This window comes from Hyalella azteca, unplaced genomic scaffold, assembly GCF_000764305.2.
Source record: "Hyalella azteca isolate HAZT.00-mixed unplaced genomic scaffold, Hazt_2.0.2 contig13348, whole genome shotgun sequence".
In the NCBI taxonomy this organism is placed as follows: Eukaryota; Metazoa; Arthropoda; class Malacostraca; order Amphipoda; family Hyalellidae; genus Hyalella; species Hyalella azteca.
The window spans coordinates 61,690-80,159 of record NW_025943273.1 but is presented as its reverse complement, the minus strand read 5'-3'; the positions used below and the strand labels follow the sequence as shown (position 1 = coordinate 80,159).

At 35.1% G+C, this 18,470-nt stretch overlaps 1 protein-coding gene across 2 annotated transcripts in view; it reads left to right on the top strand.

The window, feature by feature from the left end:
- The window catches only part of LOC108679770 (putative protein kinase C delta type homolog), a 79,458-nt gene extending 66,732 nt beyond the window's left edge, over window positions 1-12,726 (top strand). For both annotated transcript variants that reach the window (XM_018168491.2, XM_018168490.2), the window contains 3 exons: window positions 4,710-4,898; window positions 10,257-10,397; window positions 12,563-12,726. In XM_018168491.2, the coding sequence (XP_018023980.1) occupies window positions 4,710-4,898; window positions 10,257-10,397; window positions 12,563-12,709 (477 nt within the window). In that variant the 3' untranslated portion in view covers window positions 12,710-12,726. The remainder of the gene's footprint in view (window positions 1-4,709; window positions 4,899-10,256; window positions 10,398-12,562) is intronic.
- Window positions 12,727-18,470: the final 5,744 nt, after the last annotated feature.

Below are 18,470 nucleotides of genomic sequence, written 5' to 3'. Positions count from 1 at the left end.
GAAGTAAAATGTTATTAGCCGGAAAGCTGCTTTAAAACCATGACACGGCAAACCACAAACCCCGGACTACGAGCCTTTGTTTTGGTGGTATCCATTGTTAACAAATGCTTCCTCTGTAGTCCGCCTGTCCCGAATAGAGCGTGAAATTTTCTGCGACGTTCGCTGTTGGGCCTCTGCAATACAGAGGCATATGATGTGTTCTTGAGAGATGGAATGATTTATTTAGACTTCTGGACGGATTAGGTTAGGAGATAAAGTTAAAAGTGCAATACAGCCCAGTTAGTGTCTTATTTAGTTTAGTCGATAGTTTGATGACAATTTCATAAAAAATAGAAAACAAAAAATCTTGCTTTCCGAATAAGCACTGGACCAGCACTATTGTTGTTGGAATATCCGCCATTATTTTAAAAAATTAATTAAGGTTTCATGCGTGTACGCAGCCCTCAATAGTTCAATGGCAAAGAATACTTAATGTTTCACTATTTGGTTCTCAATAACTCTCAATAACCCCGAGTGTCGTACATGTACTGCATTCAACTGTACATCTACTAACTCAAAAAAGTTACATGAATTATTTCCGCCTGGCTCAGAAACAAGAATTTCACCTTCATTTCTATATTGCTTTTACCTTTTTTGTTGGTGCAAGAGCAATACGAAAATTTTGTCATTACTTTTTACAATTTATTTGCGCTGCATTAATTCGATAAGCTCATTATGATTTTAACCAACAAACCGTCACCCTGAATTACTAGAGAGCCCCTTGCTGGTTGATGACTGAAAAAACTGCCGATAGTACTCCATTACTATCGATAATATAAATACTAATATCCAACATCGAGACTATTACCTAATACTACCAATATTAATACTATCTAAATATCAAGGAAAACGCACCTCGCATCCTTTTATTTTTGCTCATGGCGATCCTTCGTCTCATCACCGTCGTGCAGATGGCCTGTTTCCCAAGATCGAATCGTCTACTGTATCAAACAGAGTAAGCCTTAAAACGTATAAAATAACGTAAAATTGATCACAATATTCAAGGACTCGGAAATAAAGGACGATTTGCAGGAGCTCACATGCACTTGTTATGCTCGTGTAATGGCCGCCATAACCATTGCAGAACCCAAGCGTCGAGCGAATGTGAATGTATCAGTGTTTGAGATGGAAGCGTGTCAGTGTTTGAGAGGCAAGCGCATCAGTGTTTAAGATGGAAACGTGTCAGTGTTTAAGATGGAAACGTGTAAGTATTTGAGATGGAAACGCGTCAGTGTTTGAGATGGAAACGCGCCAGTGTTTGAGAGGCAAGCGCATAAGTGTTTAAGATGGAAACATGTCAGTGTTTGAGATGCGAACGTGTAAGTATTTGAGATGGAAACGCGTCAGTGTTTGAGATGGGAACGTGTTAGTATTTGAGATGGGAACGTGTTAGTATTTGAGATGGAAACGCGTCAGTTAGATGGAAACATGTCAGTATTTGAGATGGGAACGTGTTAGTATTTGAGATGGAAATGCGTCAGTGTTTGAGAGGCGAGTGCATCAGTGTCCGGGATTGAAGTTGTTTGAGGACAGCGTATCTCTGCCTCTCTCATGTAACTCACTTTAGCACTGCCATGCGTAGAGATGAAACGCTCATGAATTTATCTCATACGTCTGCTATACGCGTGATGTTTTTCGCACTTCTTACCAGCCTGTATATTAAACATGAACGAATAAAACGTGGAAATGTTCAAAACTTTCAAAACTTTGATGTTATTAACTTGAGTTGACAAAAAAAGATTGTGATGCTTGATCATATTCGATACTATTCCCGAGCAAAGTATGTCAGTGTTTAAGCGGAAGTGCATCAGTTTTTAAGTTTAAAATGGGTCAGTGTTTGAGATGGAAATACAGTTAAGGGAGAGCTCAAGAAAATATCTTTGTTTGGGAAGCAGCAACTGGAAATTAGGTAACCAAAAAACGGCAAAACGCGAATACATGAGTTAGGAAATAATTTATTTCATCACTTTAGTTGTTCGTAAATATACCTTTATCCTTTCGGAAAACTTGCGTTTGAGCAAATAAAGGAGATGGAAAATCGTCCTAACTTTAAACATTTGAAAAATAGTAAATTATGGAACAGTAAATCAAAAATATTAGTTTGAATATGAAGGGCAAGTAAGACAATACCGAGGGATCCGGAGAAATAATCCCTTAATCTATAGTGAAAGAATCTGCTGAAAAAAGTCGTTACTCAGTAGACATGATAGCAAAACTGGCGCAGATGATAGAATTATTGTTGGCCAGTCACACAGTAGCTAAATTAAGATACATCGATTGTGGTATATTGCGAGTTTAAAAGCGAGTGAGGCGCGAGATGAAAAAGATGCATGATTGAAGATTGTACTAACTTCAGACTATTAAAGCACATCAGTGTTTTTCGATGGAAGTGCTTTAGTCATTCAGATGTAAACGTCTGTGTTTGAGATCAATCCAAATCAATCTAAATTGTTGTCATTTTAGTACTGACACGGAAATTATTACCGCTTTAAAATCAGACTAAAGTATCGATGAGTCAAGTGTACTATAGGAACCTTAGTGAAAAATGACATGAATTTATTGAGTTTACCATCAAATTCACTGCGAACAGTTAAAGATATCGCCCCTGAAAAAGATTATAATTGAAGGATAAAAAGACTATTGACTATAATTGATTATAATTGAATGATAAAAAAGCAAGAATTTAAATTAATTTTGACGCGTTTAACTTATCGAAAACCTATATTATGCTAGGAAAGCCTTCATCGACTGGAATGTTCACCAAATGGAAGAAATAAGAGTCATGAGGCTGTTGATTTCTTGACTTATAAATTCTGAATGTCTTTCAAATTTGGCAAAATTAACTTTTCCAAATAGTTGATGCCTAAACAACATTTTCGTAGGATAATTTGAGCACCGTGTGAGTAAATAAATACTAAAAATTAACGAATATTTCCACTTATTGTGAACTTGAGATAAAAGTGCTGATGGAGCGTAAAAATCTACATCTGATTCAAAAATTGTTACGAGCTGCGTAAATCATCTAAAACATAAGTAAAGTAGACTTTCCTATGTTTCACAAATTTGTAGGCACTAACATATTCGATTTTTTTATTGCAATATTCACACGCAAGTGAATTGCTTTTGAAGTTGGGTACTTATTCAGTATCTTGAAGGTTAAGGCCTCTTACGTTCAAGGAATTAATTCAAGACTTAATGACAGTGCATAGCTTTCAACGTTCGGTATGTGTTTTGATCTTTGAGTTTAAGGCCTAACGTCAAGGCAATGCCGAAATGCTCGCCGAACGCAGAGATCGCAGCCTCTGAAATTCTGCTTATTCTGCGGCCGGACGAGGAAAATGCAAATTTTGGGCCTCCTCTGGTTACCGTTAAGAGGTTACTTAGGCAACGAGTAATGCACTCACTTATTTTTGTAGGCTCAAAGCCTTTGCTCGACAAGGCGAGTTTGTGTACATATAATACTAGAGCAAGAAGATTCGAGCACGGCTAATAGCCAAAACAATAAACAACAAAGAATTTATAAGACTATAGAAATACGTATAAATAGAATATACGTACTGTATATATGCCAAAAAATAAAAGGTAGGGGCAGTAAAATGGTAATGAATACTTGTAAAATTAGATTAATTCTATAAGAGAGATTAATTCTTTAAGAAGTGCAATTTTTCAAACGATTGAACGTTTTAATTCTATATCAGGTTATAAATATATACAGTAAAATTTAAAAACAAAATTGATTAAGTATTTCATGATGAACTTTGCGATTTCAAGGAAAACACTCCCATACATTCAAGGGATCAAACATCGGCTAGGTGAGAATGAAAAAATCATAATTATTATCAATTATAAATATTAAATAATTAATTCTTGGCCCGGTGGTGAGGACCGGGCACAATATTATTATAATTTCTGTAGCACAATGTTGCTGACCTATTTCAAGAGGATTCTAAACCTTCATTAAAATTTGCCGACAATCTCACCTTTGTATGCAACCTATTTACATTAATTCAGCTCGTATGTTATCATAAACGCTTTTCTATCATTCAACGACATCACTACAACGACGCAATTTCAATCTGGCAATACAGTTCTTCAAATATCAAGGTAACCGGAAAAATTACATATATTAAAAACCAAATCCTTTCATACAAATTGATTGTGTTTTATCATTCAAGGTGACATAGTTATTAAAGAAAGGCTACAAATTCATTATGTTTTTTCGTTCAAGGTGACTTAGTTTTTAAAGCAAGGCTGCAAATTTTTTGTGTTTTTTTTTTGTTCAAGGTGACATAGTTATTAAATTAAGGCTACAAATTCATTGTGATCTTTTTTTTTCATTCAAGGTGACATAGTTTTTAAGGAAAGGCTACAAATTCATTGTGCTTTTTTTTCGTTCAAGGTGACTTAGTTTTTAAAGAAAGGCCGCAAATTTTTTGTGTTTTTTTTTGTTCAAGGTGACATAGTTATTAAATTAAGGCTACAAATTCATTGTGTTCCTTTTTTCCTTCAAGGTGACATAGTTTTTAAGGAAATGCTACAAATTCATTGTGTTTTATCACTCAAGGTGGCATAGTTATTAAAGAAATGCTACATATTCATTGTGTTTTGTCACTCAAGGTGACATAGTTTTTAATCAAAGGCTACAAATTCATTGTGTATTTTTATTTAAGGTGATAAAAGGTCAGCACTACAATCAGTGCGTCGACTGGTGGAGTTTCGGCGTGCTGCTGTACGAGATGATGGTCGGCAAGTCGCCATTCAAAGGCTGCGACGAAGACCATCTTTTTTGGCTCATCTGCAACGAGGAGCCTTTTTACCCTCGCTTCCTTACCACCCAGGCGCAGAGTCTACTCAAACAAGTCAGTAAAGCTTTATATTGCTTTAAAATCTGTCTCCTAAAATAAATGGTTAATAACGAGGTGCCTTTCTACCCACGTTTCCTTACCACCCAGGCGCAGAGTCTACTCAAACAAGTCAGTAAAGCTTTATATTGCTTTAAATATGTCTCCTCAAATAGATGGTTAATATCATATGATTGTAAAATATTCAAGAATTCAAGGCAAGCTGGTTTTATAATTTAATCGCCATCAGACAAAGAGTCTCCTTAAGCAAGTCAGAGTAGTCTTAAATAGTTGTAAAATATTCAAGTAACGTGAGTTATTTAAGCTAATCACCACCCAATCATCAAACAGGGTTGTTGGGTCTTATATTTCAACAAAACATTACAGTCAAAAGGCAGCAGTTACGCTCCATATTGCTATAAAATATCGGCCATGCATGAATTAGGGAGAGCCTCATATGTTACATTGCGATGACAGAATTTAAGAAACTTTTGATTTAGTTTTCGGAATTGAGAATGAATTAAAGAAGTTGGATTATTCATTAAATTTGTGCTAGGGACATGGCAAAATGGCGTGCTGTTTGTAAATATAACGCAGGCACAATCATGAATAACGAAGGTGAAAATAGACAGCTGCGGGTTCTTTAAAAAAAATAATAATATTCAATCGGGTTGAAAACATATATTTTAGTATAAAAGGCGCAATAAAGATGACGGAAGGTTTTGATAGTACGAAAAATTAAATATTTGTGAGGCTGGAAAAAATAAGCAGTTTTCAATATATATCAAATAATAAATAAGTCATACCTTGAAATTTTGACTCCATAAATTCATAAAGGAACGCAACCTTTCCTTTATGTAGTTCAGCAACCGATTTGCCGGCTTCGCAAGATATTTCATTTTAACACAAAGCTTTTCACTCAAAATGAATTCGAAGCCACCAGCAATTGACATTTATCACAAGAATGGTTTGAAAACATAAATTAAATTATGTTCAAATTCAAAATAAGTTACAACTGTGATGAAGTTTTAAAATATATGAAATATTAAGAAGCGTCAGAGCTGCGGCTAAGCAACGGGAAATATCAACCACAGTTATCACAATCAACTAACCGAATAAATTTCTTAACTATATCAGATTAGTATTACGTTTCGGTCTAATAACTCTCTTTTGATAACGGATAAAAACCCAATGCAATTACTTTTTTTCACTGAAGACGTTTCATGGAAATTACAGTTGACAAGGAAGTTCATTCTTTATTCATGTTTATTATTTATTATTGTCATAAAAGATGCTTGGAAGCACAGCAGTGCTACGGATAGGTAAGGCAAGAAGGTCCCTCGTTATCTGGCCAAGTTTAGTGGCACAAAACACAAGAGGAATTCGTGTCCAAGTGTGACAGTGAGCGCAGCATAAGTGTTGGCCGCGCGTGTTGTGGAATACCGGCAGGCGGGGCGAGGGCCTATGGGGGAAGAAGTGCTGGGGGTGGAAAGATAGAGCTGGGGGATGGAGGAATTGTGTTGGGGGTAGAAGGATTGTGTTTGGGGGATGGAAGGATAGAGCTGGGGGTGGAGGGATTGTGTTGCGGGTGGATGGATTGTGTTGGGGGTAGAGGAATTGTGTTGGAGGGGTGGATAGATTGTGTTGGGGTAGAGGGATTGTGTTGCGGGTGGATGGATTGTGTTGGGGGTAGAGGGATTGTGTTGCGGGTGGATGGATTGTGTTGGGGGTGGATGGATTGTGTTGGGGGGATGGAGGGATGGAGCTGGAACTGGAGGGATTGCCTTGGGGGAATGGAGGGATAGAGCTGGGGCTGGAGGGATTGCCTTGGGGAATGGAGGGATAGAGCTGGGGGAAGGATTGTCTTGGGGAATGGAGGGATAGAGCTGGCGGTGGAGGGATTGCCTTGGGGGAATGGAGGGATAGAGCTGGGGCTGGAGGGATTGCCTTGGGGAATGGAGGGATAGAGCTGGCGGTGGAGGGATTGTCTTGGGGGAATGGAGGGATAGAGCTGGCGGAATTGAGCTGAAGGGTGAGGGATTGACCTGGAGATGGGGAGATCGTGTATAGTAGGGAAACAGGATCCCACGTGGGGAAGTACGGAGCAAGAAACAGTGAAGCGTGGGGTATAAAAGGGAAACATCAACCGAGGAAAGTTAAGGAGTAAAAGGAAAGTGCGAAGTGGAGAGAATGCGGAGTGTCAACATTGTGAACTCCGTGATTTTGAACTGTTAAGTGACAGTGCAAGACTTTCATGCTGAACTACAGGAAATCAATATTAATTCAATCTCTGTTCAAAGTGAGGAACACAACATATCTTGAGAAGACGAAAACCAAAATTATTAGTTATAGTGAAAAAATATTCATTGATTTAATTTTAACGAGGATTATTTAATTCAGCAAAAATTATAAGGCTTTAAGATTGTCATTTTCTCGGTGCAATTGAGTGTCGATGAACCGGATTTATAATTTTCTTCCGATTTTCATCATTAATAAATACTTCCAACAGTTTTGTAAAATCTAATTTCGTATTAACTTCTCATGTCTCACAAAAATCTCAATCTGAGAATAAAAAAATATGTCAAATTTGATTCTGAATGCCCTAAAAATAAGCGTTTGAGGAAAAATAAAAAATAACCCGGCGGTTTTCAACTCGTACCGAATTTTGCGAGAATTCTCGCCAGTTTGCTTTTGATCTGAACATGTTTTCCACTGAGTGAGCTCATCAATAGAAGGACTGACGAGCAGCAAGCAAAATTATTCGTGAAAAAACCAGACATGAAAACCAGGAGTTGCAAGGCTAGCGCTCACTGACAGAAGTAATCAGCTGATTAAAATTACTGCCTGGATATGCGTAAAGTTATCGCATCAGCGGCAAAAGTCTACGCGCAACTTTGCGTGTAAATAAGGCAAGCGTCTTTTACTTGCGCACTTTGAAGTTTTTATTTGTTTACCCGAGACTTAGTTTCGTTTGCTGAAGCTCGCAACTCAAGTTTGATCTCATTAATGTTTTAGCGAATTAAACGAGGGAAAAGAAGTCGTTAAAATTCACAATGTTTCGCAACCACGAAATGTCAGGAAATAAACACACACAAGCGCGTTTTGGATTGGTTGATACTCAAAAGTCACGTAAAAATTCAAACCACAAAATTTTTCAGGAGCAAATTAAAAATCGCACTTGGGGAAAAAAGTAAAATTTTTCCAATTTTGAAAAGTTTTTAAAATAAGATGTGGTAGGATTTTTAGGTAATATTTTAGGAAAAAAACAACCGATGAAGCGACATGCATGGATGAATATATTGAGGTAAAGCATTTATGCTTAAATATGAGAACATTTTGATATTTTTTATCAACAATTTTCCAGTTTGAAGCAAGATCTTAATAAGACATTCATCGAAGTTAGAACGACTAATTAACTCGGAAAGCGTCGTGCATCTCTACCGGAAGTTAATTTTCTTACGATTCTCACATATAATTGCGCATTCATGCATCGAATTCAAATGCGCATGTATGACTCATTATTTAATATTAATTTAATGTTTAGTTCATAATTTTTCATACGGAATTATTTCACCAGTTATTCGACAGACCTAAAAATATCATAGAGATCATCCTGATAATTTCTTCTTATGACCACTCTCATCATCGTCATAATTGCTTCTTATGATCACCCTCATTATCATCATCACCTCACATGAGCACTGATATCTCTGACTCACATGGATCGCACACATCATACTCATTATCACATTCATTAAATTAATTTTAAACCATGCAATTTCTCAATTTATAAATGCATCAAAGAATTGGAAGTTTCCAATCAGCGACAGTATAGCTCACGCGAAAAAATTATCCAGGAGTATATGCGTTTGAAAATAGGAAACATTTTTCCCCAAAATTATTCAAATAATATTTTTTATGGGCAGAGAAGTTCAATTAGCAAATGATACCAGTAACTTTTATAAATTTATTCTGCGATATATTTCACGCGCAGAGAAGCTTGGTGGAGAGTTTTCAATTCTATGAATGCTCCACGACGACTTCACTTAAGAAATTAGTGTCGGAATAGATTTATTGAAATTGAAACGGAAGAACATTTTAGTCAAGAATTATTCTTACATAAACTATTAGTCGTAAAATTTTAAGTTAGCTACAAACATAATCACTTTTTATGAGCAGCGAATATTTCTACCATACATTTTACAGAGTACGCAAAAAAAAAAAAAAATAGACGACAGCTTAAATGTTCACACCAACAATTCAATTAAAAAATTGATAAATATCAAAAACTAACAATCAATCCTTTTTAGTTTTCAATCAACCATTAAATATCGTCAAATGAAGCATTAGAGCTGTTTGAATGCCGTTCTTTGATGGTTTTGGTGGGAGATTTTCTGCATATTAAGTTTCTCGATAATCACTTGAGCCGCGCAGGGATGCTCTTTGTATCCCTGCGAACTAATTATCAATTGTAAGAGGAATTGCTGGAGCGTTCATTTCATCGAGCCGCAATTATTCTTAATGAGACAATTATTCATAATGAGAAAGCAAATCCAAAACAACTTCCCACATCGGGATGCCAGGGAGCCCGGGGGAGATGAGTTGTTGGGATATTTGTACAAATTTTACGTGGAATGCTTACTCCTGAAAATTAATTGAGTTAATGAAAGATAACAAAGATTTTTAATTAATCTGGATACACTGAGGTATAGGAAAATGAACGAATCATCATGAAATTTGTCGAACAATTTTATCATATCATTTACAAGTGATATGAGAGTTAGTCATGAATGAGGGAGAATTTTTTAATTTCAACTTAAAAATTGAGCTACAATGATGAGCAGAAGGGACCTTGCATCCAAATTTCAGAATTAGAAATATTTCTTACAAACGTGGTGGAAATCATATTAATTTTAGAATTTAGACCGAAAGATCAAGAACAAATTATACGTTTCCATTACGAAAATTAAGCCGACCAAATAAATGAGAATTTACCGACATTAAATGCAGTCAGATGTTGACTGCACGTAATTTCATGCCAGTTGGTTTTGAATAATTACAATTGGAAGTATTTCAAAGTCCCGCTTAGAATTTACATCTTGTAATGAATTGTGAACAAGCAAAGAATATTCCATTCTCATTGTGATCACATTATACATTATATATAAAATACATTATAGGTACATTATAGTATTTAGTGGTAGAAAAAAAAACAGAACGCGACTAACGTGAGAAATTGCATGGAGTGAGTTTTGGACGTTGGCTTGAATTTAAAACTAGCATAAGATATTATTTATTAAAGATTACATACGTAACATTTATAATATTATATTAATATTCAAAACTAATTATTAATTTCGTATTTAAACATTTCAGTTGCTCGACAAAGACTGTACGAAGCGGCTGGGTATTCCATACAGTCCATACGGAGACATTCAGTGCCATCCCTTCTACAAATACATCGACTGGAGCAAAATTGAGAGGAAAGAAGTCGAGACGCCCTACAAACCTAAACTGGTTAGTGAATGACACAGTATATCTATTTTAAATATCTAATTTCCGCACATTCAAATTAACAGCAGGAATAAATGTAAACAAACCTAAACTGGTCAGTGAATGACACAATATATATATTTTAAATATTTAATTTCCGCTCATTCAAATTAACAGCAGGAATAAATGTAAACAAACCTAAACTGGTCAGTGAATGACACAATATATATATTTTAAATATTTAATTTTCGCTCATCCAAATTAACTGCAGGAATAAATGTAAACAAACCTAAACTGGTCAGTGAATGACACAATATATATATTTTAAATATTTCATTTCCGCTCATCCAAATTAACAGCAGGAATAAATGGAAACAAACCTAAACTGGTCAGTGAATGACACAATATATATATTTATATATATATATAATATATATATATGACACAATATTTAATTTCCGCACATTAAAATTAACAGCAGGAATAAATGTAATTTGAGACTATATAAAAGATAGTACAATAGTAAGAAGTGAGTTCTCTACTGATGATTTTGGATTGAGTGGGATTTCGTTTCAATATGACTTAATTAAGTTTTAAAATAAAAGGAATAGTTAAAAAATTGAATCGTTTCCTGAATGTCTTCATCATTGTAGCATTATTACTACTATTATCATATTTAAAGATAAGAATACGCACAACAATTGAGATACGGTCATACCGGTTACTGTCTCAATAATTTGCAGCTGTTAATGATAAATAGCTTCCTATTTTTCTCCGGCAAGTATAATATGTGAAGCGCAAGCTTCACACTCTCTATATGTATTTCTCGCAAATGTTTCTAGTTCATGTTAACAAGACCAGCAATTTTTTAGCTAAAGTTATTCCGTAGCAAATTTCAGGCTAATTTTCCCTGAATTTATTCTCTTTAACACGGGAGGTAGGGATTTTTATCAGCGAGCTTGCGCGTTTTGTACGCAATCTTACCCGGAGATTATGCAAATAAAACGAGCAGTGCCGGCTATGCTCTGAATATCTTTACAATGGAGACAATTAGGGCTGAAATTTGCATTACTTCTCAGCCTGGAGACAAATTGCGAGATAAGTGCCTGTGTAAATACTAAGAGTCCCAAGGCTCGTTAAGAAGTTTCACAAAGGCAATACATCTGACGCGCTTCGAGGAAATAATCACGCTTCTATTCCGTGCTAAAATATTACATGCAGTTGCAGATTTTCCTTCGTATTTAGTTTTAATGGGAGATAAAGTGTTACAAATTGGCGAAAACGTTCGATCAAACTATTTAAAAGGGGTATTGTATTTAATTAAGAAGATGGCCTATTTGTGAGCAATAAAAACAATTGAATTTTTGCTATGAAGACTGTTACAATGGGATATGATTGGTATTACTTTTTAACTTTTTATGCGATACAATATGATGAGGCGGTGTAAAGTGTTTCAACAATTTTTTATGAGTACAATGACAATTATAAATCTAATTGAAATCGATCGTAAAAATTCCAACGAAAACTGTTGAAATAGCAGAAATATGTTGCAAGAAATTATGAAACGAGCACCAAAATTTGCAGCTCTACATTTCTTAATGTTGCCTTGTAGAAAATTCTAAATTTTCCAGCACTAATTCTAAATTTTCCAGCACTAGCAGACGTTGAGTTTTTGCGGCATTTCTCTCAGAGAACTTTGCTCGTTGTCGAGTGCGTTCGCCACCACTAATTAGAAGGCTGAACAAACAGAAGTTTGTGCTCTGGCACACTCGCCCTCACACAGGTCAATTATGCAATTATGCGACTGCACAGTATTGAATTTACTCATTGCTGGATATCAGATTCATGACTATTTCTCGAATTATCACGATAAAATAAGTACAAAATAAATGGGTATTTTATATCGCAAAAAAATTATTTAGCAAATTTCAGAGTAAGAGCAAACCAGGAAGAAAAATTTCAAGCAGATAGCACAAAATATGAGAAAGTTGCTCAAACTTGTTATACTAATCAATCGATTAGTACCACAAGTTCAATTGAAAATCTCAAAATTAACGATAAGATTTGAAAAAATTTCATCTCAATCGCAAATAACCACATATTTCATCCAATTTTACACGAAATAGAAACATGAGTAAGTAACGAGCGAGTAAATATTAGTTTATTTAAATAAGGTACTTCCTTTTCAGAGGCACATCTTGGACGTTCAGTTCTTCGACCCGCTCTTCACGAAGCGCAGCGCTGCGCTCACGCCGATTGATGACAGCATTCTTTCTTCCATGGACCAAACCCCCTTCAAGGATTTCTCCTACACCAACCCCAACATCACCGAGTAGTAAAACTACACAAGCCATGATATAACCGAGTAGTAATTCTACACAAGCCCCAATATCACCGAGTAATAACTCTACACTAGCCCCAATATCACCGAGTAACTCTACACTAGCCCCAATATCACCGAGTAATAACTCTACACTAGCCCCAACATTACCGAGTAGTAATTCTACACAAGCCATGGCATCAAAGAGTACCATTTTTACACTAGCCCCAACATAAAATAGTAGTATTATTACACAAAACTTCCCACATGGCCGAGTAGAATTTTTACACTAGCCCCAAGGTAAAGTTGCACTTCTACACTAGCCCTGACATCACCGAGTAGCACTTCTACACAAGTCATAGTTGCATTTTTACATCAGCTCCAACATAACTTAACAAAATTTCTACACAAACTCATGTATAACACAATAGAATTTCTATACAAGCCCTAGCTGGGATCACCAAGTAGCGGTTTGCCTACAGCAGCCAAAACTCAACCAAGTAACAACACTTCGACACCAACCTCGACATCACCCGACATCAACACTTCATCACCAACCCCCGGCTGACATCATCAGCGATGTCAACATCACCATCAGCAGCGCCATATACAAGATCCGGCATCAGTAAGCAGACCTTATCGTACTCACAACCCAACGCAACACTGATGGCCTTTTCGCAACACCTCCTTAACGGAAGACGAATCCAACACTACACCCACTCCCTATTGCACCTTGGTCCTCGCAAACCACAACATTACACTGAGCTTAACCCTCATTGACCTCAGCAAGTTGGGAAGCTGAACCATCGCCAGCCAAACACCCCCAAATAAATTTCTGTCCAACCGCCCCCACTAACAATGGAACTTGGTGATAGCTTCAACACCACAGAGGGCTTCTAATTCCCCAAAATCAACATGAACGAGTAGGACTTCTTCCATGCCAACCCCAATCCCAAAGAGTAGCAGACCGTTCAACGTTCAACGCAAGCAGACTTCTTACAAACCAACATCTTTCAGTTGAGAGGATTTTTCGAGGACCATCAGTGTGGAAATTTAATAATTGCACAAAACATATTCACAATTGAACCAATCTGGGTTCGAGAAAATAGCACAATTATGTGCCATGAAGTAGGCTTGTTATTTTATTACATAGACAGAGGAAAATATTTTGAAATTATGATATAAAAGACGTGAATCGATCAAATTTAATCGAATGATACAGTTATACGATGTTGTTTGGTATTGTTGAACTAGCAAGAAGCGGCTATTACATTCATAAAATTAGTTATATATCTGGATTTGGATCTCAATATGAGTGTTTTGAAATTTGTAATTTTTTTGTTGTAAGTTGTAGTTTCCATGGGTAGTCAACAAAATTGCAATTCATCCACGTTCTTTCGAACGGAATCGAGTGAAATTTTTTAAAAATCAAAATTCTCCACTCCTAAAATCGAAGAAGTAAGTTACTGCTCGTTGTTGCATAGGTAAGAGCAGGAATATTTACCATTATTACGGTTAAATGTTTTCATACCAACTGAATTTTGTGGGAGCTACGATAAACCATAATTAAACCATGTGTTCCTTTCCGATAAGAAGCTATTTTGCCATTAAAAGAAATTGTTCATAATACCTTCCACCACTGGCAAGCAGAACCCTAGAAATTATTTTACAAGTCGATCTGGAATTTAGAACTAGAAATACGATTATACAAGTATTTGAAGTAATAACTTGTAGGGCGGATTCTTGAAGAACAATTAGTTAAGCATAAAGGTAAAAATGAATACACTGCAAAATGAATGAATTTTATGTAACACATATATTAGCTAAGATGAAATGCTTCCGAATGAATGATGAATTTCGAATTTAAGTTAATTCTCGCATTTTCGGATTTTAAAATCTTCTGTATAGATATATAAATTAGAAACTTAAGTATTTTAAAAGCACTTGGCGAAAGAAAAAGTGTTTTTTAATAAATGTACATACAATTCAATAAAAATGACAACTCATTATCAAATATTTGTGTAAAAACTAATGATTTTCTTTATTTTATACATAGAATGTGACATTTATTTGTTGGTAAACATTCAATGGGTATTTTGTACATGAGAATGATAAGTTATTATGTAAGTGATATTCACTCGCATGACATTGGACGACACGTTAGATCCTGAGCATATTTCTTTCATGAACGATAAATCTAGTTCATCAATCAGACATATGTTCCATATTGATTGCATGAACGATAAATCCAGTTGATAAATCAGACATATGTTCCATAGGTTCCATGTACGATAAATCCAGTTGATCAATCAGACATACCTATGTTCCATATTTCTTCCATGAACGATAAATCCAGTTGATAAATCAGACATATGTTCCATATGTTCCATGTACGATAAATCCAGTTGATCAATCGGACATATGTTCCAAATTTCTTGCATGAACGATAAATCTAGTTGATCAATCAGACATATGTTCCATATTGCTTGCATGAACGATAAGTCTAGTTGATCAATCAGACATATGTTCCATATTGATTGCATGAACAATAAATCCAGTTGATCAATCAAACATATGTTCCATATTACTTGCATGAACGATAAATCCAGTTGATAAATCAGACATATGTTCCATATGTTCCATGTACGATAAATCCAGTTGATCAATCGGACGTATGTTCCAAATTTCTTGCATGAACGATAAATCCTGTTGATTGATAATAAATAAAATATTTATTTATTATCAATCTGACATACTGTATGTTCCATAACTTTACAGACTACGCAAGAACCTTGTTCAACATCACCAGCAGAAGTATTGAAGCGGCCACATTGAGTATTAAGTTGGGCAAATGTTAACCCTCCAAACTCATTACTAATTGTTAAATAATTTTACATTTTAAGATAGCTGAAAATAATGCGTAAACCGTAAACAAGTATAAATAGTAACTAAGTTACGAATTTTGTTACTTTTTCATACTTGTTCACGGTTTACGTTTTAAATTACAAATTTTGTCAAAAACTTTTGAAACTTTAAACTTTGAAATAATAGAATCCCAGGAAACGCGGAGTTAACAATATTTTTTAAAGTTCTTGGGAACAGAATTGCCTTCGCATCATTTACCGCATAAATATCACAGGTCCGATGAGGCCAATTTACTGTCATGGATACAGTACAATCAACTGTGCATTAAATTGCCAAGATATCGTAATTAGATACTTTCAATTAATCCTTTACTTTTTAATGTTTTGAATTAATGTAAAAGTGTTGAAGCTACCGAGTGGGACGAGCAGCAATAAAAACTTACATTTATCGGAAATAAATTCAGATCAGTTCGGCAGGAGCTGGGAAATTTTATTTGAGAAAATTTAGATAGAGACACTGTGTTCATAACGAATATATGTCAACACAAAACCATGTGAACAACTCTATACCACCCCTTTCTGTATCACACATACAAGAATGATGTACAACACTTTAAATTTTTACAGCGCGCAACAATTGTTGAAAAGACTTAATTTTATACAGTGTAGTTTTTTGGTTTCATGTCAATATATCTGGCCTAATTTATTGAAGTGTTGCTTCACAAAGTATTCTATGCATAATAGCTGTGGGTTACCAAAGTTGATCTTTGGATTGAATATTGATGTTATTTTGTGATTCTGGGTACTTTTTAAGCCATCTGTGTTCTTTATTGTCGAGCTGGCAAAATAAACAGGTTGGATTTCAGTGCATTAATATTTATTTATTATCCATACTGAGATTAAATAATGTTAAAATTAAACCACATTATTTGTTTCAATTATTAAAATTAGCGGTCAATTAGGACCCACCATAGATAAACGCCCTAACTTAATTCTAAAATATTTTATCATTGTGCATTAGTAAGGTTTGTTCAAGATTGAAGAATTATGTTTAGATAGTTATATCACCATGGATGGAATATTAAACGATTCAAATCTGTCGTTCTAAAAAATAAAAACAAAACTTAAGATCTAAAAAATATTTGATTGTTATAGTAACTCCGACGAGCGATCACATCCATTGGCTTATGATTTTTTCGCATAAGAATCACGAAAAAAAGGCAAGCGCTTTGCTTAACTTGATTAAACGCATTTATAATCTTGACAACTGTCTTTTGCTACATTAATAGACTCAATTTCGGGTTGAATATTATGCATGGTCGTAATATTTTTTAGTAAGTAATAATGAAAATTTCATTACATAGTAATAGTGAAATTTCATTACTCAGCAATGGTGAAACGTTCATTTTATTTGAAAAATGATGTTTAAATAATGAAGGCGGCGATGATCACTTTAACGATTTAGAACAAACCTATATTGCATTTTCGAATGGATGCCATCCTCGTATTTTCGTATTTTTAACGGAGGGGCGATGTCGTTTCCATATGTTTAATTAAAGGTGGAACGTCAAGATCGTATAACGCATAACCAGGCACTTACCTCGGTGCGTTACCCATTAGAAATTTTTCTACACACACATTTCAAAAGAAAGTTAAACGATTTCACTGATGCAGGCTTGAATCGTTGTTTTCCCATTTGTAGAACTAAGTTCGAGAAAATTTTGGAAATCTAAAAAGAAGATCATATTTCGTTTATTATTACTCAAACAAAGTTGGTTGCTTGTTTGATTGATATTTGGTGATTTGAAATTTATTGTTCGTTGCAGTGTAAAAGGACACGGTATATATATGTAATATACACCTCAGAAAAGGGAATGCAATGTTAAAATTAGGAGAAAATATTTTGCTTGGAAAAAACACCGATTTTTTAACCCAATTGCTCGACTCACAATACAATTAAGATGAATCATAGTAATTGAACTATCAAATAAAAATTATAATGAATTTTCAGAATAAGACATGGAAACTTCTACAAGAATGTCGAGTCCGCGTCATTTCAGAATATATATAAATGGTTATAAGCATACCAAACTCTCGTCAAAATAAATCAATTTTCTGTAACAAATCGCTGTAAATAAACTTTGTAATGAAATAAAATTATGCAAGAAAACTCTCTGTTAATATGACACTGCGTTGTACTCACCGATACCACGACCTGTCGCCATCCCTGCAAGAAATGAAAAAAACATGGGCGTTCAAAACAGATAATTAGATGGTAAAATTTTATTAAAAGATTATATTATAATATATAAATGCTTTAAGAAAATGTTAGTCGTTTTGCGTGTTAGAAGCTGAATTCTCCACAGTGTAATCAAAAAGGTCGGATAAATCTAAAATAAAAGTGAGCTAATGAAAAGGCGACATAAAGAAATCAACGATATCCTGATAAAACTCATGATGAAGCTATTCAAATTAATGAACCGATTAAATACAGTCAGCAGAATTAGTTTTTGAACTTAATTTTCTCAGTATACTAGTAGCTTTTACCCTTGACCGTACTTAAGTTATCGACCGTAATCGTATAGATTATCAGGCAGAAAATCGATGAGTATGACATGTAATAATTTGTACAAGCAAAAACTCGTGAAATCAAGTGGCTGGATGAAGCGGTGACAGCCTTTAGCATTTGTCAACTAGATACTATCAGTCTTCAGAAGGAATTTATGGAGCTCATTTGCATGCGTGTCCAATTGATGTCGAATAGCAAAACGCAAAATTTTGAACAGTGGTCGGGAGCGGTCCAGTCAAAGTTGAACTCGCTATTCCCAATTCGTTTGAAGTGAATTGACGGACGTGAAATTAGTTTCCCGCGTAGCGAGCATTGAAACGCACGCGTGTCCGTCCAAACTGTCC